This window comes from Tupaia chinensis, unplaced genomic scaffold (genome assembly GCF_000334495.1).
Source record: "Tupaia chinensis unplaced genomic scaffold, TupChi_1.0 Scaffold000686_1, whole genome shotgun sequence".
NCBI classification, from domain to species: domain Eukaryota; kingdom Metazoa; phylum Chordata; class Mammalia; order Scandentia; family Tupaiidae; genus Tupaia; species Tupaia belangeri.
The window spans coordinates 197,628-222,024 of record NW_006160209.1 but is presented as its reverse complement, the minus strand read 5'-3'; the positions used below and the strand labels follow the sequence as shown (position 1 = coordinate 222,024).

General features: G+C 33.5%; 1 protein-coding gene and 1 long non-coding RNA gene across 7 annotated transcripts in view; one reads left to right on the top strand and one right to left on the bottom strand.

Moving 5' to 3' along the window:
- LOC102497198 (uncharacterized) overlaps nt 1-15,694 on the top strand; it is a 41,465-nt gene extending 25,771 nt beyond the window's left edge. Inside the window, exons 2-3 of the long non-coding RNA XR_336287.3 lie at nt 63-152; nt 15,042-15,694. This is a non-coding gene — a long non-coding RNA (uncharacterized LOC102497198). The remainder of the gene's footprint in view (nt 1-62; nt 153-15,041) is intronic.
- TDRD3 (tudor domain containing 3) overlaps nt 1-24,397 on the bottom strand; it is a 154,123-nt gene that overhangs the window by 13,496 nt on the left and 116,230 nt on the right. For all 6 annotated transcript variants that reach the window (XR_001371296.2, XM_027776610.1, XM_027776609.1 and 3 more), the window contains one exon: nt 18,642-18,767. Coding sequence is in view for 5 of the 6 variants with exons in the window: in XM_027776610.1 (XP_027632411.1) it covers nt 18,642-18,767 (126 nt within the window). In the remaining variant the exon portion in view is untranslated. The remainder of the gene's footprint in view (nt 1-18,641; nt 18,768-24,397) is intronic.

The following is a 24,397-nucleotide window of genomic DNA, read 5'->3' as shown; positions in this document are numbered from 1 at the left end:
TACTTTATTACACTCACGCAAAAATTCTCGGGTAAGCTGGTATCATATCTCTCCCTTTATAGGTAAAGTATGGGCTCATCCACTATGATGTCAGGAAGTCAAAAACCTAAATGACAGCTCTGCAACTTACTAGACCAGCTCATAGATGTTAAGTAAGTCACTGGTTCCCAACCTGTATTTGTAATTTTCCTTGAATGTAAAATGGGGATACTGGTATTTATTTCATTGGGATCTTGTGTAGATTAAATCATTTATTGTACACCAAGAGTCATGCATGGTGCCTGACACACATTAAATTTCAATGGTAATCATGTTTGAACAGAAGGGATACTAATCCTCATATTCTCAACCATTTATACCACTCTATCAGTAAATTGGTAGAGAAGTAATATTTTATCTTGTTGTTATTTAAATATATATATTACTTTCAGTATTTATGGATACCCCCGCACACACATTGAAATCTTCAAGTGTTCAAAATAGGAAGAGTTAACTTTCTTTTAAAAAAAAAAATATTCTTTTTCCAAGCTTAGAAAATCTTCTAAATCATTTTTAGGTTAGATGGCTAAAGGAAGGAAAAGGTATCACAAAGATTTTTCTTCAAGAATAAAAAAGAATTTATTTCTATCAAATTAAATAAAGGAAAAATAGCATGTATCACCTGCCTCAATGAAGACTATTAAATTATTATATTTTGCTATAGTCATTTAATTTCCAGGTTCATTAAATTTTAGGAACCACATGTTAGTCACCTGTAATTTCACATCTGTAACATCTGAAATCTTTCAGTAGAGATTAGTGTCATGATCTGACACTAAGAAAGAGCATGATAAATATGTGATTATACTAAAATGTGTTCTGTTCTTCTTGCTCAATGCTGAAATAATTTACCCTTTGCCATGGGCCATGGCCAGAACAATGACAGCAAGAATTCTTTATACTACAAAGATTTTTCAGGTTTTGCAAATATTTAAGATGTATGTTAAAAGTATTAAGGTAAAAATCCACTTTTAATTCTAAATTTATCTGTGAGATTTGAAGTGACACACCCTTGTGCAATTTAAATCTCCCTCCCACTACCATGTATGTACAAATGTAAGTTGCACATTAACGCTGGAATACAAAAAATAGCTTCAGTGAACTCAGAGGCAGAAACAGTGAGTATAAGTGATGGTACTGATAGTGCACAGGGATTTTTAAGACTTGACAATTATTAATTATGGCTCAATATGAAATGAAAGAGAGTAGGAAAGTCCATGGTATTCAATAAGTTCACAAACTTGTTTCTTCACAGCATAAAATGTGTAACAGTCAAATTTCACTTTCATTATCTCTGAATACGGGCGTGACAGTCTTAAAAGCTGCACTGAAGAGAGGAGGAAAAACCTGTCTAGGGTCAAACACTAATTTATGCAAAACCCAGATTTTGACAAGAATCCTGTCAATGTCAAGTAGTAGGGACACTGACAGCAAGGCTGGATGAAAAGTTCGGTGTCAGAACTAAAGCAGAAGTCCCCTATTTATGAAGGCTGTTACAAACTATACAACCTCAAAAGTGCAGAGAGAAATGGTTTTCCATATAGGAAAAAAAAAAACAAACAGAAATCTTTATGATTTGGCAGCCAATACCATGAGCTTAAAAGAACACAGTTCTTTCATTTTGTGAGAAAAGCTTCTTTAAAGATTTGTGAATTTGTACATTAGAATTATATTTTAAGAATTCTAATGTAGAACTTCATTATATTTGTAACATTTAAATAGAAAAAGAAAAATTTACCAAGAAAATTCAAAAGAAAAGGAATTAGCTTAAAGAAAAGGATGGTGCAACGAACAATATGGGTTTCCTTCCAAAAGAGGTAATTTGGGATGGATAATCATCTCCTGGTTTGGAAGTTGCACTTGTGGCTGCTGCTGCAATTTAGTCAACACACATCACTTTCACGAGGCGAACAATAAGAGCGGTTGCTCTTTCTGAAGCTTTAAAGGAAAACTTCTTTAAAAAGGAACCAACGTTAATTAAGAATTTATGTGCCAGACATTCTAATCATCTGATGACCCAACAGAAAGTTTATCAAGCAATTTCTGTGTTCCTGACAACAACCTTATGAGGGTATATGTTCTTATTGCTATTTTTTAGAAGAGAAAATAAAACTAGGGTTTAAAAAGATTATTTATCTTGCTCAGGTTATGTTAGACTCTAAAATCCACGCTCTTTCCATACATCCCAGCAGAAGCAAAGGCTAATGGAGAGAACAGGGCTGATCATGTTAAACTATTACAGTATAAATAAATCAAAATCAAGTGCTTTCCATCTCACTTGCATTTTAAAAACATAAATAAAACAAGATGGATATGACATAATTTAGATGGTATAGATCATACTGTAAAATACAGATGATCTACTCTGAATCAACTGAGAAAGAACTACCCTGAAAGGACTACACTATCCATAAGCAGCTACTACACTGAAATAAAATTAGCATAAAGAGCTTAGAATAATATCTAGTACAAAGTTAAGTGTTCAATAAAGTGAGCTATTATTTGTTACTTCACAAATGTAAAGTTCTGTTCTTTATACTGTCAGATAAAACATAAACAGTTTAATTGGTTTCAATGGAGCAATCTGATGTTTTATCCCAGTGAATGAGAGATTTAGAACCGAATATACAATGCTACATGAGTCTTTAGGTGGCACTTTATACTTACAATTTATTAGTATTAATAACCAATATAGTTGTTGTATGCCAATTGAAGCAATATTTTTTTAAATTACCAATGTAATACCAAAGAGAGACTGAGAACTCTGGTCTCAGTGATTCTGGTCAATTATTAACATGTTCATTTTTCTCTTAATGAGAAGAAATACCCTTAGACACCCTTTCTGAGTTTAAGCCACTGGGTCCAGGACTGGAACCGTGGTTGACTACATGGGAGTCCAGTGACACAGCCATTACGCCAATTGCTGGTCCCTGAGACAGACATTTTTCTAAGTTCTCTCCTGAGCTCTCTCTGGTCTTAGTAAGAAATTACAAGTTGTTTGGATTCCTTTAGAACCATTACCAATATTACGGCATGGTAGCAATAGAAAGAAGTTAAGTGTCTAAGACAGGGTATACCCTTCAATGCCACAACAAGATTATTCTATGGTAGTCTATACATTAACTCTATGATCATTACAGTATATGTTCATAATAGGATTGCCTAGTTTCCTATTTGGATTTTGTCTTATAAATCCATAGCTAATGGTAGACAATGCTTTATAATTGCCATGCAAAAATTATGCTGAGTATTTTTTTTTAATCCTCATTTAAAACCATGCTCCATGCTAGGAAAATCTCTCTTCACTAAAGGGTCAACAGTAAATGGATAGACCAATAGATACATGCACATGTCCATGATCTGGGGCTAGCAGAAAGATGGTGGTGGGTCAAAGCATCAGTACTCTCTGTTAGTAATGCTGTCTGTCTCTCTTGCTCATGGAAGAAATAAACTATTAAAAAATCTCAACTTTGTGAGATTAAAGAGTAGCGCTTAAATCATTTTGTATTTTATTTTCTTACTCTCCTCACTGAGGTAAGCTCTCCAAAGAAACAATTTAGTAAATATAACAACTTTTAAACACTAATATTTCTCACATACACACATGAGCCTGCTTACACACATACATGCACATGCCCCCCCACACACAAACACAATTTGTCTTGGAATGAATGCTCAAGCACCTAATTAATATTTTGGTCTATTTAATGTACCAATGCCTGGCATGAAGATGAGCTCAAGAAGGCCTAAACCTTTGTTAACATTCTGAGGATTATATGAATGATACTAGGAAGAGCCTAAAACCAGCATCAGAGAACATTTTCCAATGCAGAATTTTGTTGAGGTCCTAGGGCAATAATATAAGGTCATTATGACTACATAGTCTTTCAAATATCATGTTCCTAATAAAAATTTCTACTGGAAATTGGCTGAGTAGTTAACTGTTAGCTCATGCTTAAAAAATATAGAATAGTCTTATTTGTGTAGCTACCTAACAAACATTTCTTAAAGCTATCAAAAGACAGAAAACAGAATGAACTGTCATGAAATTCTTGCTAATTTTATTTGCTTTTACTTTTCCAAATTAAAAAAAAAAACAGAATTATAAAAAGTTAACAAAATTGGGAACCAGCAGTTAGCGTAATGGCTATGTCGCTGGACTCCCACGTAGTCGATCGCGGTTCGCGTCCCGGACCCGGTGGCTTAAAACTCACGCCGGGCACGTGTGCGTGCGTGCCCAAGATCCCAAGAGGAGAATGGAGGAGAAGGGATTGCAGCGTGACCATCCCCCCTGGGGGGTGATTTCTCGCTTTCTGTCTCTCTGTCTCTCTCTGTCTCTCTGGTGAGCACATGCACCCTATAGCAAAAACCTCTAAAAAAAAAAAAGTTAAGAAAATCAAATACACATATATATATATATAAGGCTGCACATAATTTTAGTACTTGAAAACCACTACCTTGAGTATATTCTCATTCAAGCCTATAAATTCCTTTCAATCACTTGTCATACATATTTCCTATGATTACAGCCTTCATAATGATCTTTTATCATACCTATATAATATTTCATCCAGCATATGGATGCTAATCTACTTTACTATTCTCTTATTGTTGAAAATTTAGGTAGCCTCTAGGTCTTTATTAAGGTAATGCTGCAAGAAAAATCTCCAGATAATTAGTTTTTTTTTTTTTTTCTTTATTACATTCCTAGAAGACATCAACAACTGTAGGGTTAGTGGCTCAAAAGGTATGAACACTTTCAAGTGTTGAAAAACCTCAAAAGGATTACACTGCCAAATTACACTGCCAATAGCAATGTATAAAGGTACCCTTATCACTGCATCCTTGACATACCATGAATATTCTTACTTTTATCCATTAATTAGTAAATTTAAAACTGTGCTTGTTTCAATTTATACTTGATTACTACCAGAGTTCAAAGTTTCCTCTAAGTTTTAGTTATGAAAGATGACACTGCTACTTCAGCAAGAAACCATATTAAGCATAAGTCAACAGATCAAGGCTAAAAAAAAAAGAAATAAAATTTTTTAAAAAGTTAATCAAATCATGACATGAATAAATGTTACTGTGCTCCATGGCAATTAGGCATTAACAACAAGCAATCCACGTAAGTGGCTGTAACTTTTATTTACACACAGCCAGACCAAGCATTCTTAGGTTGTAAGGGAGCGTTGGACCAAGTAGAGCTACAAACTCTTTTTACGCCTTGATCTGAACCCAGATGTGACCCAGAAGGCAAGTTCTCTTTCTTCCCTGCACCATGCATCCTCCAGGTACCCTCTATAAAGTGAGCACACAAAAACAATAGGCACTGTAAATTTAGTTTGGCCAAGGGTGAGGCAGAACTTACTTTATTGAGAAGAAGAAGCCAAGTCGGCTATTACTCACAGAGCTGACCAGAGAAATGGTCACCAAATCCCTTCTCGTATCTCTCTGATTAATCCTCAGATTAAGGGTCTAGGTTTTCTGAGACCTCTGAAAAACTTCTAGCTCAGAACTATGTTCAACTCCTCTCTCACAGAAAAAAATGTAAAGACTAGAGCCACTTTCATATTCTCATTTTCCCAGACAACCTTACTAACTCAAGGAGGAGTGAGCTGGGAAACAGGATGTAAGGATCCTTCCTCTGCCAAAACTTTTCTCCCCAACACTATCTGAATATCCATGCATTAGATTTTTTGATAATTGTAAGCACATAATTCTGAGAAGATTAAAGGTAAGAGTGGAAAGGGTTGGAAATGATATTAATAATCCATGTTCTATAGTGAAGATTAATTTATTCAACCTGTTTTTACATTCTTGGAATACTTGATTGAAACATGCAAAGGATAGAAATAATAGTTCCAATAAGAGAGGAAAAGGGGAAAAAGTAAAAGGAGTTAAGTCTTTCTGAACGGTTTTAAAAGACACTAGAGTACAGAATAGGGGAGAGGAGATTAAGCCTATGATTAAAAAATCAATAAAAATATTTTTAAATTAATATATCTATAGACCTTGGGAGGTTACAAAGCAAATTTACATAGTTCATATTATTTAATCCTGACAACAAACCTGCACTGAATTGAGACCCGGAGATATTAAGTAACTTACCGAAAATCACAAAGGTAGTAAGTGGCAGAGCCGGGACTCGAACCCAGGTCTTCTGATTCCTCCTGTGCATTTCCAGCTCCCCTGGAGCTGAAGCAGGGGCAAAAAGGGAGGTGGAAGTAATTTGCCCAAGACCAGCTTTGCCCTCTCCCCTCAAAGGCCAAGCAGAGCAGACATTTAACTCTCTCAGTGACCCCTATTCATGAAATCCTCTCAGGATAAAGCACACAGATTCTGAAAATATTTCTTAGCCTTGGGTCCAAGAATGGTGTTAAACAGTAAACAATGTCACAAGTTATTTTTGACCATACTTTGCCATTTATATAAAATTCATTGGAACCTCGAAGCATAGTAATTCTCATTTCAGAAGGTAAAATTTTTTGTAATTAAAATAATTTAAAGCAGCTTGTTTTACACTGTTTAGTAGTTTCAGTTAAACCTTTTAAATTACACCATTATAAAAATTATTTTGAAAACTGTCTAAGTACCAAGGCACCAAATCTACCTGCAAATTACTCTGTGGGTTCCTTTTTTTCCTAGTTTAATCACTATCTTTCAGTGATTATTTTTATTAAAGCAGTTATAATCAGTAGAATAAGTAGAAAATTCACACATTATGTATGTCTTTTCATAGATAATGTTAAGTATTTCAATAGAAAAATGTATGCAACATTTTCTTGAGATGTGAATCTTATATTTATTTCTAAATTATGCCTAAAATGCTCTTGATGTAGCATTTTATAATTTTCTATGACAAAATTCAAACTTTTCAGTCTATTGTTCCATGAACAGTTCTTAAGTTTCCTTAAGGGAATGCATTTTATTTTCTCATCTTTACATTTCTAACGAGTTTCTTTTTTTCTAACAATTTTTAAACATTCATTTAGAAATTTTATTTTCTTTGCTAATTTCCTAAGAATACAAAGATACAATTTACATGGACTGGGCACATGATCAAACTTTTTTATCATTTCTAGATCTTTGTAACAAACTCTAATACCTGGCAGTCTCTGCAAGTCTTTTTCATTTATGAGAACTACTATCAGTAGGGTCCAAGTGCAAAGTAAGCATTAACACTAATTAGGGCACAGAAAAGATCAATCAGGGATATCAGTGCATTTGTGCTTAAAGCTTTTAAAGGCTGTCTGAACTTTAGATATTCTACTTAACCAGAATTCATTTGAGATCTAGTCATCTTTGGGACAGAAAGTATGCAATCTAAAGTTAAAAGCCACTTGACAACTTTAAGATAAGTAAAAAGGCACATCAACAAAATAAAATAAAATAGAAGGAGGAAATTGAAGAAGAAGAAAGGGAAAAAGGTAGAAGAGAAAAAAAGATTCACCTAGAATATCTTGTTCTCAGGAGGAGCTTGTGCATCCATTTTCCTCTAAAATATTTAGAGTAAGTACTATTATGCTAAAATTCTTGACATGTTCCCCCTTTTCCCCTTGAAGGCTTCACTTCAGATTTAAAAAGTCTAAGTTTATCTCTTTTTTTTTGAATACTTATGGCCAAATTTGTGATTTCCTGATTATAAGATCTATATTATCTGACCACCTTATGAGAGTAAGATACATTGGTGTACTTTCTCCACATTATTTTGAGCCTATTCACTTGTCTTTTCAAGATAAAAGGCTCATTACATTGTTCTAAGTTGTCTGCTAAGTGTCATCAAAAATATTGGTTAGTAATACCTAAAAAAAAATTAAAGATGCATATATTTTAGAATTTCAGTGACCACATAGAATTAGAATTAAGTTGACTTTTAGTATCTTGTTTTGAGAAATAAGCTCTTTTACTATCTTGTTTACTATTTTGTTTTGAAAAATAAGCTCTTTTGTTAATTGAGAAATAAGATCTTTGTTAGGCCAAAGGGCCTAATTTTCTAATTCCGCAATCTGAGAAAAGTGAGCATATTCATATATGATAAATATGTCAATAATAGGCTATTAAAGCTAATAGTTTTGAAAACTCAATATTGGGAATCCCTATTTCCTTCACTGTATCTATTCATTTAACAAGTGTAACATTATAATCAAGAACTATGACAGCAATGGTTCCCAGACTAGAGCCATCTGAGTCTAATGGTAGCTTATTAATATGTATCAGGTGGCTTACTGAGGGAAGGAAATATTATCTTCTACTTCTCTTAATCCTTTTAATCCCTTGAGTATATAGGTCAATCTATTTTGTGTACCAAAGTTGCTTTGGTACACAAAGAACTTGAAGAGTATTTGGTGAAAACCCATCACATTAAACTGCCATATCTGGATTTGATAACTGAGGAAAAAACTCTTTTTTAATAAAAGTGACTACCACAACTATACCAATAATTCAACAAACAATTAATGACCTCCTTCCACTGTAACAGTTATCGACTCAGTTTATGTATTAACTTAAAACTATAATAATGAGGTCATTGGGGTGCATGGGCCTAATACCCAATGCAGGAACAGCAGTGAACCCCATTCTTTGTCTCATGCTCACAAAGAACTAGAGATTGGACACAGTGAGGGGACAGCAAAGTGGAATTTATTGAAGGAAAGAACAGCTCCCAGGCAGGCAGGCAGGGGTCTCAGAAAATGGGTTGCCAAAGAGGAGCCAAAGAGAGGGTGTTTTATTTTGGTCAGGAGGGGCTTTCTCCAGGTTTGTTCTCAGGAGGAGTTTGTCCATCTATTCCCCTCATGGTGGGGCGTAGGGCGGAGGGGTTGGGGGGGGGTGTGGGTGGGGGTGGGGGGGTAAGGTGTCCCATGTAGATGGGTCCAGTCATTTTCCTAATTTTGGAATGGATACAAAGATCAGGAGACTGTCTAAAAGTTTTGAGCCATAAAAGACCATTACCTTCTTCCTTGAATGTGGTGGTACCACAAAAAAGGTGTTTGTTTTAGGTCAAACATTAAGTCACTACTGCAAGCTGTTTCTTGTGCTGCTGTTAAGCTGCTGTTTCCATCTTAATACTTAGCTCTTTTATGACTCCATTTTGGGCATATACCGTAACTGTATTTTTAGAGTTCCTGTCTCCTACCTCACTTGGGTTTTTATAAGACATTTACAAAGAAGTAGTGGTTAATGGTCACAAGAATTCCTGTATCATTTCGGCTCGTGTCATGGGTTCCTTTGGCCCTAAGTTTGGCCCTTCGCTGCCAACTGTTCTTTCAGTAGCATTTTCCATGTAGTTTGCGCCTTTTGGCTTATTCATAATTTTTGCTGGGCACAGGACTTTAGATTTCAAAGATAGGAGTTGTCTGGCCTTTGCCTCTGACTCTAATTGTTCTTGTGTATAACCTGAACGGAGGTTATAGTTATCAGTCCACCTGTAGGGACAGGCCATAAGGAGAAAAAAATTAGATTTTTTTGTTGTTGTTAGAGATTTTTGCCTTAAGGTGCATGTGCTCACCATAGAGAGAGACAGAAACAGTGAGAGGGAAAGTGAAAAATCACGCCTGAGGGGATGGGCTACACCACAATCCCTTCTCCATTTTCCCCCTGGGATCTTGGACATGCATACATCCACACCCAGCATGATTTTCAAGCTACTGTGTCCAGAACTCAAACCATGGTCAGCCATATGGGAGTCCAGCATCATAACCATTACGCCATCTGCTGGCCCCAAGAAACTAGATTTTTAAAGAAACTAAATCTAATTGGCTGGCTTTGCACAACCTTCTCGTCATCTTTCTATCATGGCTCTCCTGGTGCCTTTCCTAACTTTCACCTCAATTCCATTAAGTTCTTAAAAGAGATGGTAACTATAGCACAGATGTACTGATCATTTATTAAGCTCCTTTGTACTTCCTCTAGCTATTATCCAAAAATAAATTCTGGTCTCATTCATAAGTGCCTGGAAGGAGGATGTTTCTTAGAATAAGAATAATCTCCACTCCCCATCTTTCAAGTGAGCTCTAGCATTAGATCTGAGATTATCAGTTCATCTGATTTAAAAACTAGTATGTGAAAAATAAGAAAAGGAGACCAAGAGCTGTTAAGAGTCTGTTTTCTAAGAGACTGAATAATTTAACTAATTAAAACAAAACTATTAACTAATTAAAACAAAACTATTCAAAGTCTTCAGAGACAACATTCGAATCTATTAGTAAAAAGAGCAATACAAGTGAAACAGTGAAGAAATTTTAGACTTTCAGGAGTCCTGTTCTCTAAGAATGTCCATATATTCAATGGAATTAACCTACTTTGACATTTTTTCAATTTAGTAGCCAATGTCAGCTTAACCAAAAACAAAAAGAGGCCTTTCAAGTTTTGCCTTAGACTAGATTGCTGGTGAATAACAAATACAAAACCCTCTAAAATGATGAGAGAAACTAACTTACTGCTGGGCCATACAAACATCATGTGGGTTCTCAGGTGAGAATTACAGAAAAAGATGGTAATATTAAAGCTACAATGGGAGACTTTGCAAATGGCAATTTCTGAAAGTGAATGAATAAAAGTTTCCATAAATAAAGTTAAAATAAAATTAAAATACCAGTGAGTTGTATATAATTATATAAAAGAAAATCTTTATTTTTACACAATAAAACACTAATGGCATACGTACTTAAAAGGGATATAAAATTTCAGGAGTATATTTCAATCTCCCATTACAGAAAATGAAAGAATCTTAGAACATATTTCAGGAGAAACTGCTTTTCATATATTTAATGTCTATTTATATTGTAAAATACCATATTATTAACCATATTATTAGAGGTTGGCAAAATCTAGAACAATATCTTTTAAAGAAATATCTTCACCTATTTACATATGAGGAATCTGAAAAGTAGAAAGATAAGAATGTAATTCAGATGTTTTCTATGTATCCCCTGTAGATTTCCTATAACTTCTTTTTAGAGGTGGCAGGGGAGAGTTCCACAAGGAAATAAGTTGTAAGGCACAACACATTTTATTATAACTCTCTCGGAGATTTAAAATTTATATTAGCTTGTCACTGGCTCAAAGAAGTCGTGTCATCAACAAGTATACTTAAGTTTTTTAATCCAACAATTCCCAAAGTTGTTTAACTATGAAGTAGAACTAATGTTCTCTGAACACACATGAGAATCCCCAAACTAGACGGATGAAGCTTGAAGAGATATATACTTCTGTATTCTTAAAGGTGGTCTAAGCTGTCTCCCCACTACTTCTTCATTATGTTAAATTACGTGAGTTTTAAGGCAGATAAAATGTACTCACTGTTGCAGAATTTCTTTTCCCTTCTGAATGGAGCTCTCAGACAATGACAGGCCACTAACGGAGTTATTTCAAGCCAACATGTAACACTCTTGCCAATAATTTCCAAGTTTAATGGGACTTGAAGCTCTATAACACCAGAATATTTCTCACAAGGAAATAGATCAACTCTACTTTTCTACTAGAGGTGCGATGGTGAAACCTATTGTACGTTAGTCTAGAGTAAACAGCACAGGCCCAGTAAAGTTCAGGAAATTGAAATCAATAGAAAAGGTAGTCTATAAACATCAAAAGATACCACCCAACGGAAGTAAAAAAAAAACGAAGTTATGAAAACCCCAAAGGATACAGTATTTAAGGTACAAAATGAAAATAGGGAGAGATGATTAATAAACAGAAGAATGTAGAGAAACAAGTAGAGAAACACATATGACCATATAAGATTTTTAAAAAAGAATGAACAACTGATAACTTATTGTGGTATGCAATCTGATATGTATTATAAGTCCATGTTAGCCCAGCTCCACCAACTATCACTGACCATAGAAGAAAAAAGCTGCATTGAAGAAGGGGTTTCATCTAAAAGGAAATAAACTCCATGGTGCAACACATTTTTTTCTGCTGTCTCAGATGCAGATCAAAGAGTCTCAGAAATTCATCAGAAACTAAAATGGAATTATGGGTTGTTGTTTTTATTTTTTTATTTTATTCAGGAAAGATTACTTTTTAGATTTTTTTTAAAGCATAGTGACACAAATCCAGTATAAGATGGACATCTTGGAGAACGCAGAAATAAAATAGAATGTCCTTCGAGTTCATTTATTTTATTACTTTATTTCCTATACAATGAATATATCAGCAAGTCTTTTGCATATATTTGTAAAGGAATGGTAAAATTTAGTGCAGTCTGAAATCAGAACTCTACAAGTCCCTATAAGTAAAGCAGATAAAATGACAAAATTTACACGGGGATGAGAACAAGCCTTGGGTCTCCTGAATCAAAAGTATCAAAGGGAACAGTTTACCAGACAATATCAGCCCCCTTTAGCTGTGGCTCTCACCCACCATGCCTCCTTAAGACAACTTTGAAGGAAAAAAACAAAATTATATAATATTCAGTAGAAATATAAATGTAAAATGAATCATGAACTTATTACTTAATTAACCAACACCATTTGGTCACAAGTCCCTACTTTGGGTAGCCATTAATAAAGGGAAAACTTAAGTAATAAAACAATGCAATATCTTCTATTATTATTCATGTATAAAAAATAAAAATGCTGTAGATTTTTCAGATAGTTATGCTGATCTGATACATAATATTAATATTTAAATAATAATAATAATAATATAAAGGCTTAATATTATTTTAGAAAATATCATTAAAGCTAGACCCAAATTAAATAGTCTCATTAAAACACTTTTTTTTTAAAGATAGCATATTTTAGGTAAAATCCTACCATGTTATTTCACTTGGAGAGTGATTTTGTTTTTTAAAAGAAGTAACATGAAATAATATGATCTGTACATTTGTGACTCAATAAAGGAAAACTCAGATTATCCAGAAACCTTTCAAAAATGTATGTTTGTATAGTTTCTTTAAATAGATCACATTATATTGTTATCAAACACCAAAATTCAAACAATACTTTTGTACAGATTCTTACATAGCATATTATTCTCTTAATATTAATTTAAATGGTGGAATAAATTATCTCTATTGAATGGCATAGCTGGGTCAAAACTAAATCTCAAGATTTTCATAATATTCTGTTAGATTTAGCTAGCACAAACTGAATCTGCATTTCAACAGGTAGATATGGTGACATATTTATGCACACGAAGTGCATTTATGAATGAATCATCTGTCAGCAGCTTTCATATCTCCAGTATCATATCTCTTTGTGTTTAATTCACAGCCTCCTACAGGTATTGCAAAAGGCTAGGTAACAAAGAAAGCACATCTAATACAACCAAACTTTATTAAAAGAAAGCTTAATGATATTGCATGGAATCCCCAAATTGCAGGCCCATAATTTAAAAATTATGTTCTTAAATGGGGTTAAACTAGCTACAGAATTTCAATCTGGTTTACTCTGTGTATATACTATAAAAGAACACAGACTGTACTGAAGTCTTTGAAAGGAAAGTTTCCCAAAATATGTACAATAGAAGAAAATATATTTTAGTGTTTCAGTGACCTTCACCAAACTGTGCAGAAATTTACGTATGATAAGTTATATCCACCAATTAAAAAATATTATCAGAAAGAATAAAAAACTTCTGAACTACAATCAAATAGGTACTTCACTTTTTACTAAATACTAATTGGCAGAAACTCACTGAGACATAATTCTGATCTTCCTTTGAAGTTAATGGTTTTTAATAACAATTATCCTTTTTAGAGGATCTACTATGGTCTTTTGATATCAAATACAAACTAGTGATAGCCTAATTTTAACACTATGTCATTTAAAGTCCTATTATGACTTTGCTCTAATACACTTAGGATTCATTTTAAACTCAATTTACATATCACAACTCTCCATCACCTTCCGCATTACATAGGTAAGTGGTTTTCTTTTTTAGTTATGATTCTTTTAATATTTTTATTAGTGGTAGAGTAACTTATGGTTTTTTACACATGCTATTTAAATTTGAAAAAGAAACTTTCAAATGTGCTTCCCAGGAACCCATTATAAAATAAATTTGTATAAAATTACTTCAAAAGTCAAATTTGAGATTAAGCTTTTTTATAGTAAGCTAATGCAAAAAAATATAATTATTATAAAAACCCTCTTCTACAGATCACAAACCCTCTTAAAAACAAATTTTACTTTTTAAATAAAAAAATAAAATAGTCAATAACTATTCATAGAGGAGATAACATTCATTAAGTTCTAATTTTTTTCCACTTTAATTTATCTTCAAACTAAGGTAGAATAAAATATAATAAAAACCTATACATTATTGAAATAAAAATTTTTATAAACAAGAGAATCTTCTCCATTAGTATTTTATTTTAAAGCTTCCAAATTTCAGTAAACAAGGACTTTCTCCACTAGTACTTTATGAATAAATACCTTAAAGAAATGTTTAAGTATGTTTCATATAATGGAAACTGTAACTTTCATACTTTGTGCAAAGGACAGGGATTTTTTTTTTTAGAGATTTTTGGTATAGGGCATGTGTGCTTGCTGGAGAGACAGATAGACAGAAGACAAGAAATCACCCTCCCAGGTGGATGGCCATGTTCCAATCCCTTCTCCTCCATTCTTCTCTCAGGATTTTGAACATACACACACATGTGCCCAGCAGGAGATTCAAGCCACTGGGTCCAGGACTCAAGCTGTGGTAGACTATGTGGGAGTCCAGCGCCCTAACCACTACGCCACCTGCTGACCCCATGGGCAGAGATTTTTTGTGTGTGTTATGTGGACTTATGTGAATACATATCCTTCACCTAGAAAATTTCCTAGGACATAATAGATATGCAATGAATACTTGTTGAATAAATGAATACTCCTGGGACATAGTAGATACGCAACGATACTTGTTGAATAAGTGAAAATACCTAAGACAGAATAATCATCTAAAAGACAATAAAAACCCACCTGTTTCTTTCTAGAATTACTACCCAAGATAATATGTATATTAAGGTCTTAGAATGAATCACTATCGACACTATCATTTTTTTTTTCTAGCTGGACCAATAGCTGAACAATGATCATTTCCTGATACCAAGAACCATATACTATGAACGCCTGAAAAGAAAGTTTAGAAACTACTGTGTTCTAAAATACTTCTTGTGATATAAGTCTCAGCAGAACTCAGGTCATGAATGTCCTTGTAAAACTAGGACTTGTCAGTGTCTTTCCAGGTTTGGAAGAACAAATCAGAATCAACTACAACCAACAACCACCAAAGATTTGTATGAGCAGTACCAGGGTATTTTACAGTGCTTCTAAATTGCTGTGTTATCTTTTTGCTGGTTTCCACATATTAGTTTTAGAATTAAAAGAAACTGATTTGGAAAGATCCTACAGGGAACACAAATAGCATGTTTTCATTGACCTTAAATGTTTTCTCATACAGTTGTGAAAATACAATATGGTATTTTCTATTTTCCCATATGTAATATTACAAGTAAAATATAAGAATGCATAAATCTTCATTAAGTTTGCTAAAATAAGAAAAACCCTGCAATGTTCAAAGTACCCATTCTTTAAAACAAAACAAAAATAAAAACAAAAAAATTAAAGCATTCATCCAGTTAATAATGAACTGTGAATCTCACATTAGACATGATAATTAATTCACCAAATTAAGAGAGAATATCCTACAATAGCCAAAAGAACCGGGTGACATCTAGTTAGAACAATAAACTCAGTTTAAAGTTTAATAGCCGTAAGTTTAATAAATCATTTTAGAAGAAACAATAACTTAAAATTTATTAAATCATTTTTGAAGAAATATGTGACCATAATCAGAAAATACTTTTGAGCCATCTAAAATGTCATCACTGAGTGTGTTCTGGAAGTAAAAAGGTGTATCCAAACGGGAAACAGTTGTTTGGCTTAGAGAAAAATTTAAGCAAATAATTTCTAAACCCCATGAGAAAAACATTAACACTTAAAGTATTAACTTGATTTTTATTTTTAATTTTCTATACAACAGACTATCAATATAGTCACTGTGTCTCTTAATATTTCATGCTGTTAATGTAGTGATTTAGCCTTACACCTTTAAGAAACAATCCAGGCAACTATTTCTATAAAGGCTTTTGGCTTATATGCAGGCTTTTTGTAGACTGCAAGCTACCTTAAAAAATTTTTAATTAAATGAAGACTGCTACATATGGGAAAACAAGATGTTTTCCAAAATCTTGTGCCAATAACAAACTTAAACTCTTAAAAAAAAGATATGACATCATCTCACAGTAAAAAAAAAGTAAAGCACATACATAGTCAAGAGTTAAAAAATTAAAAATTCTAATTCACCCTAAAACCAATAGTATGAGTGAATAATTATACTAAGGCCTCTAAAAATTTCCCTGCACTTCTATAGCCCTTTAACTTAGTATGACCTATCAATTACTTTCTTATTGGTACAATAAATTTCTGCTTTTGATAATTTTGTACATCTTGAAATAAGTTATAAATTGTTACTATTCCCTAGTTACACAAAGAAAAAAATGCTCAGAGACTCTACCATTAATACTTTGAGGCTAAGATAACTAACTATACTGACTCTACAGGTACTGGAAGCTACACCAACTGTATTTCTTCAGGGGCTTTTTACGTATATGTACATAGATTTTTTTTTTAAATAGAGATTAGGTTAATTATTCACAGATAAAGAATGGCTGATATTTTCCTCAATGATGTGCAGGATCCATGCAAAATGATAAAACATTGACAATTACTTGATTAACTTTAAGAAAAAAGAAATACTAGAACACATAAAAGATTTAGTGATTCTATCCTGCTTTTTTCTACAAAGTATTTTAAGCATCTTATAAGATTTCAAGTTAACTGAAGAAAAAGGAATTAGTTTAAAAAATGGCTCAATAAAGCAGAGATGAGTACAGTATTCACTAATGGGAAGGAAGAATATGAAAGTATTGCTGTAGGTCAGAATAGAATCACTAAATAGGCTGTGCCATCTGATAAGTGTATGGTCCAGCTGAGTTTACACAGACCTAAAATCAAGGACAAATCAATGAAGACCATTAAGGGGAGAAAAGAGAAGTCACTGAATTGAGAAAGAAAATGATCACTCAGGACCAAACACCTTTAAATGGAAGTGCTATAGTGAGGAATAACAAGTGTGCTCACCAGTAATGGCCACCCTAAAACAGGAAAAAGGAGGAGAGAAGAAACAAAGATAGAAAACTACATTCTTCTCTAAAGAGAAAATAATAAATTTAATTTCTTATTAAGTCGACTAAAAATTTTTAAAAACTAAATAATGCAGGCATTTTATTTTGAATATTCTACTGCTACAGCCAAAAAAAAAATTAGGACCACTTAATGATAGCAAACCAGGACTCAACTTCTAGAAGCATAGATTCAATAAGTAATTATTTTCACCATCAAAACTAGATTAAAATGTGAATATTAGTGGACAAAAATAGATTGAAAATAGCTAACATATGAGAACCATGAGAATAAAAACATGGTTATATCAAGTTTCTCTAAAAAAAGACAGAAATTATACACTGATGGTATTAAAATCTTTCAGTAAAAAAGTAGCTAAACTTTAGAGAATGAGCATGAGGAATAGAATCTTTTAATGAAACATGAACCATTATTAATATTATACTGTAAAATATGCAATGATAAATTATCTATAAAGTGATAGTTTTTCTAGAATAAAAAGGTAAAAAAAAATAATGATTTACGGCCCCAAACATAATTACTGTTATTAGACTTTTTGTTGCTGTTTTATTTATATTTAGGGGGAAAAGGGGACCCCACCAAAGATGTGAGAGAAAAATTTAAGAAGATCAAAACTAAACACAGTTCATGGAAAAGCAATGTATGCTTAAATGTTGAGGATGACTATCTGGATGATATAATTTTCCTCTCATATTTTGCTATTTTGTGGAAATAGCAACAGATTAGGCTTATCATTTGAATAAATTTATTAATAATTAACTATAAATTGAGAGAAATAAAAAATAAAAACTTTATGAAACAAATTCTAATATGTTGTAAGATTCCTATTTTGCCTAAACTTACTTCAGAATCTATCTATATAAAGTCAACTAAGTTCTGTATAAAATGGATTATATGAGGCCAATAGTTTTAACTTACATCATCAAACTTGTCATATAGCTTTGGCATAACATTTGGCAACCAAATCAGTAAAATAATTATTAAACAGAGATATTTAATCTATACATATATAAATATCTGTATAGGAAATAGAGTGTCAATTCATATGTAATGTAGTATTTTTCTTATTTTACATGTAACTAAAATAATAATATGCATGTATCTAATAGAAATTTAAATGTGACAAGTGCTGGACATAATTTAGTCAAATTCAAAGCAACAAATTGGAAAAGAAAAAATATGCATAAAAACCCATTTTACACATACAAATTTTTGGCAAACGTGTAAATAAGAGCATGTATTTCCAGATCATAATACAACAAAGCATTATACAAGAAACATAATTCCAATGCATTCATTTTTATTACAGTTCAGTATAATTATTTAAAACCTTATTTTACGGGTAGCCAATTTTAAGCAAATTTAGAATAGCGTATGCCTTTGTACAGAATTTGGATCACGTACCCATGCCTCTGTTTGAATGGGCTTGATATTGCTCAGTAGCACCTCTTCATAGTTTCCGTAATCCGTGAATTTAACAACAGCTGTCATACCTGAAGAATGGAGTGCTTCAACTTCTGCTCGATAAAACTGAAGAGGCAAAAAGAAGTTTTAAATATGACAACTAATATTTTGTCTACAAAAGGCAATATTTGATGGAAATGTAAATTCTCTATCAGTTATAATGTGTAATATTTTAAGAAAGAAAATTTACCTTTGGATAGCCATATGGTTAACATTAACAAAATAATTCTAAAACATATTAAGCAGAATACATATATAACTATCAAGTAATCTGTTTATAAACAAATATATTGACAAAAATAAATGGCAAAGAAAAAGGCTCATTGTTCTAGACATCACAGGTGGCTGGAGTGGGGTAAGAATGTCAGGTAACGAGTAAGATTTGGATTTGCAGGGTTTAAAACTCTGTAAGACCAGACACTTTCTTCAGTTCACCCAGTGTTTCTTGGCTCTGAGAACTGATGCATACTGGCAAACTCACAAGGAACTGATTTATACAGTAACCAACATTTAAAACTTTATCTGAGATAGCAGTGACATTTAAAACTTTATCTGAGATAGCAGTGAGTAAGTCATCTAATCAGAGTATTCCTCCAATACACGTCCAATATAGGTCAACATTTAGAATCTAAACTACAGCTTTGAATGTTACTTAGTGACTATGAAATGGATACAAAAAACAATTTGTTCTGAGAAATATTTTCTGCAAGTGAGGGCAGCTGGATGCTCTACCATAACACTATCTACTCTAAAAGCATCTCTCTCTCTTTTTTTTTAAGAGAATTATTTCATTTTAATTAATTAATTAATTAATTTTGAGGGACAGAGCAAGAGCAGGTGGGGAGGGGGAGTGAGAAAGCAAGTCACTAGGTCTGGGACTCAAACCGTAATCAGTCACGTGGGAGTCCAGCACCCTTAACCACCACACCACTTGCCAGCCCCTAATAATATCTCTTATAGGCTCACTAGAATCGGAAAATACTAATAGCAAAAAAATTCACATTTTCCATTCTTCAAAAAAAGAAATTGCTCTTAGACATACCAGGAGTTACTTTTTAACACTATATTAACTCATATATTTAACTACTACATTTTATATTAGGAAGATATTAAAAGAATCTTAGTGTTTCCTTTCCAGGTGAGCAAATGTAGAGATAGCACACTGGAATTTTCCTTATCTTAGAGTTCTTGATAAATATTCCTATCTCTATCCTCCTTCTTTATTTCTCAGCCTTACACTTTGTGTTCCATAAATTGTTTTGAATATTTTTGGACATGATACTTGGACTGTAAACTTCTCAAATTAGGTCAGTCAGACAAGTTCAACACTGAGTCATATAATATCCTAGCAAAACAAATAAGTTAACAGTCTTTTAAAAACTCACAGGACAAATATAGAAGATTTAATGTTAAGTGAAGCAAGCTAAACTATGAAAGGTAGGCATTGTATGTCCCCACTTAACATGTACTAAATGTCTGCAGTCCATGGCAGAAACTGAAAGACTAGAAGGTATAATAGCAGGGAAAGCAGAAGATACTAGAGCTAGTACAGGAAGGGGCGGTAACAAGGGATGGAAGGAGGGGATCGGGGACAAAAACACTTTACAGAAACAAAAATGAAAATAATGTGTTGATGATATTGTACATGGTAATATCTATGACTTAGCTAATATGCACTGTATTCCCACTGGGAAAACCCATTTTGTATGATATAAAGATGTACAGTGATTAAGTATAAATAATAAAAACAAACAAAAACTCATAGTTTAGTTTTTGTCCCTCAGGATGCTATAAGGTTACTCAAGGAGTATCGTATGCCACTTATCTGCCTTACATCTTTGATCTTCAAAACATAGCCCTGACACAGAAGTGAGTTTTAAAAGGCCTCACTTAAGAAACCCTACCCCAAATAAAGCCATGATGTATTTCTTAAAAAAAAAGAAAGAAAGAAAAGAAAAGGAAGAAAGAAAAGGGCTTACAGTAAAATAAAGATAAAGCATGTAAAAAAAATGCTATATATAATATGGGTAGTATAGTACTATCAGAATGGTGTTTTTAATAGAGCTGAAGAGTTCAGGAACAGCTTCCTGGAGCACATGATAATAGATTCAAGGAATAAAGAGGATTTAGCCAACTAAGCAGCCAAGAAGGGTGTTTCAGGGAAAGGTATAGAGTCATAAAATATGAACATAACTGTAGGAAACTAAAAGAAGTTTAAAATTAATGATGGTATGATTTGAGAAAGAGTGAAACTAACAGGAAATTAGATAGCATTAGTAAGGGCTGGAAAGTTAAGGGCTATGTGCATCCTATAGTCTTTTTAACTGGTAAGAATGACATGGGTTAAGACTGGGATCACAGTGGCCATAGTATAGATGACAAATTTAAAAGGAATGATGTTTAAGGCAGGAAAACCAATTTGGAAGTTGTTACAATAGTTCAGGGGAGAAAGAGTTGAACTAGTTTTGGCTATCTGGAAGAAAACTGCCTAAAATTCTTAAATGATTCTACGGAAATAAAGTTAGAGAAAAGAGAAGCTATCAAGAGGAATTTTTTAAAAAAATAGATTATACCAATTGATTATCTCCAAAACATCATTACAATGCAATTATGAATTACAGTTTGTTGTTGATTGTTTTTGTTTTGTTTTGAGAGGAAAGGGAGAAAGAAAGATAAAGAAGAGAGGAATGGAAAAGGAGAGAGAGGTATTTATTTTTCTTGCTTTTGTGATCCTCTGCTGCAGCTTCCCATTTAACAAGGATGATGGGTCTACTAATGTCCAAACCAGGTCTCCCATGTAGCTCCAACCTCATGCAGTAGTGACTTTCCTCTTGTGCCACTATGGCTAGGCCAGATTATGCTTTCTTAAATAGAGTCTATTCTTTCTTCTTCTTCTTCTTTTTAATTTTTTAAAGAAGGATTTTTGCTATAGGGCATGTGTGCTCACTGGAGAAAGAGTGACAGAAAGAAAGACGGAAAGTGAGAAATCACCCCTCGGGGCAATGACCATGCTGCAATCCCTTCTCCTCCATTCTCTTCTCAAGACTTTGGACACACACACACATGTGTCCAGCTTGAGTTTGAAGCTACTGGGTCCAGAACTCAAACCATAGTTGGCCATGTAGGAGTCCAGTGACGTAACCATCATGCCATCTGCTGGCCCATTTTTTTTCTTAAATGTCTAATCTGGTCATTGGCTAAAAAATTGGAAAGTTACCAATTCCTAAGAAGACATTAAAAAGCTACCTCTTAGACCAGTAGATGGAATAATGGTTATGCCACTGGACTCCCACACACTCAACCACAGTTTGAGTCCCAGACCTGGTGGCTTAAAACTCACTCCTGTGCATGTGCATGCCCAAAGTCCCAAGAGAAGAATGAAGGAAAAAGGATTGCAGCATGGCCATCTCCCCTGGGGGGGTAACTTCTTGCTTTCTGTCTCTCTTGTCTCTACAGAGAACACACATGCCCTATATCAAAAATCTCTCTCTCTCTCTCTCTCTCTGAGTGAAAAATTGGAGGACATAAAAGCAGTGAAGGTACTTAACGAGAATAGGACAGTGTGGAATGGGGGGGTGAAGAGAAGATGATAGAGAAAGATAGCAAGAGAACAATAGAGAGGCAGGACGTTAGTGAGAAACAGATATGGCTTATTACCTGTTGATGATGACATGTATAGTATTCTCAACTGGATTGGTCTGAGAAGTATTTCATGATGAGTAAAGTCTTTTTACAAGCAAAATGAGAAATAGTGATTGACTGTTTTAAAAAATAATTCAAATAATAATAATGATTGGGACAAACATAGAAAAGATATTGAATGATAAAGCGGGGAGATTAATGTCTGTATTGACTGACATGCATGGCATTCCCTTTTGAAAAAGCAATGTAATACACTGTAAAGTTATATGTAATCCAATATAATACAAAGAAGATTATGATGAAAATAAAAATAAAAATTTTTAAAAAAATTTAAAAAACTCTCTCTCAAAAAAAAAAAGCTACCTCTTAGGTGGCTTCAGAATTAGTTCTTTTTTTCACAGTTTACCTTATTCTCAATGCTTAATAACATAATTTACTTAGAATCCACAGTTACTGAATGTAAACTGAAAATATAGATAAAATTTGAATCAAAGCAGTCATCTTAGAAGATACTTCAATTAGTCTAAGAATACTGAATACTATAATTGCTGAAAATATTTTGGGACTGGTTAGGTACTATCTTTTAGATGGTATACAACATCATCATTTTGAGTATATTCAGCACAGGCAATAAACTCATTCAACATTAATGATTTTTTTTAGATAATCACGATTTAAGGTTAAAGCTTTGTTACTACTTTTATCAGGTATTTGGAAACATCTGGGTAACAGCATAGCCAGAACTATCTGATATATCCCAAATCCATGGCATTTAGCAGCTAGTCAACTGTAATTTGTTGAATGTTCAATGAATATTTGTTGAAGGAACTATCTGCTAAGTTTAACTATCTGAATACCTGTAGGCCTGACATCCTCTGTTGCTTTATTTGTTTCTGGTCAATCCTTCACACTCATTTATTCACATACCCACCCTGACTCTATTTTTTTAACCATAGCTCATAATTTTTACTGGATGCCAGACATAGAAGATAAAATATTGAAGATATTCTAAAGAAGTTATTTTTGCCCCAAAGAAAGAGGATTATATTTTTCTTTAGAAGGCAGACAGTAAAAGCAGGTATCTTTGATCCTGGAGGGGATTGGCTTTAGGCTTTGACAGGGTTGTCTGTTTCCATTTTGCCCTAACTACTTAGGGCAAGATTCTTGTGGGATTTCAAAAGAAAGCCTGAGTCATTTACCAAGCCTTTCAAATGTTACTGATCTTGAACTTCAGTCTCTACTTCTGTTCTCATCAAGGGCACCAACACCCCACATCACCCAATACAGAAATCACTTTTTCAGTCTCATCTTGATCAGTCTTTCACAGAAGCACCTGATACCATGGCCATTTTCTCTAAGGTAGGCATTGTTGGCTTGATAAAAACTAATTTCCAACAATTTTATTCTTGCTTGCCTCTACCATGAAGAAGAAATAGCTAAGCTCTCCCCCACTTTCTAAATCAAATAGTTCCGGAATTTTGGAAAGTAAGTGGTTTGAGTTGAGAGAGTAAGTTCATGCAGTGGAAACACTGGCATCTATCTTCCCAAGCCTTTCTGTTAGCCATAGAATGGCCATGTGAGAATGACCACAGTTCCAATCAATGAGAATTAAATGAACTTCTGCTTATATTCCTGAAAAGGTTTCGGTTTTTCTTGAAAAGACACACAGCACAGACTAGACACTGGTGCAACAGCAAAACTTTAAAACACGCATGGGAAGATTCCAACCTGACACACATGGAAAGGTTCCAAATTCGCATCTTGAGGCATGTACCTACCCATGATTTGGGGCTGGGAGAACCAGAGGATACATTGTGACATCAAGACTCCATTGAGGGTTTCTCTCTGTCTTTCTGCCTCTCTCTCAGAGAAAATAAATCTAACAAAAGAAAAAAAAGACACCTACTGCTGGTCTTCTCCCTTCCTCTACTGGTCTTGAATAAGGACTTGACAGATAGAAATGCTACTTCTAAAAAAATATTATTCCACATTTATATAAAAACTTAAAAGCCAGGACCAGCAGTGAGCGTAATGGCTATGTCACTGAACTCCCA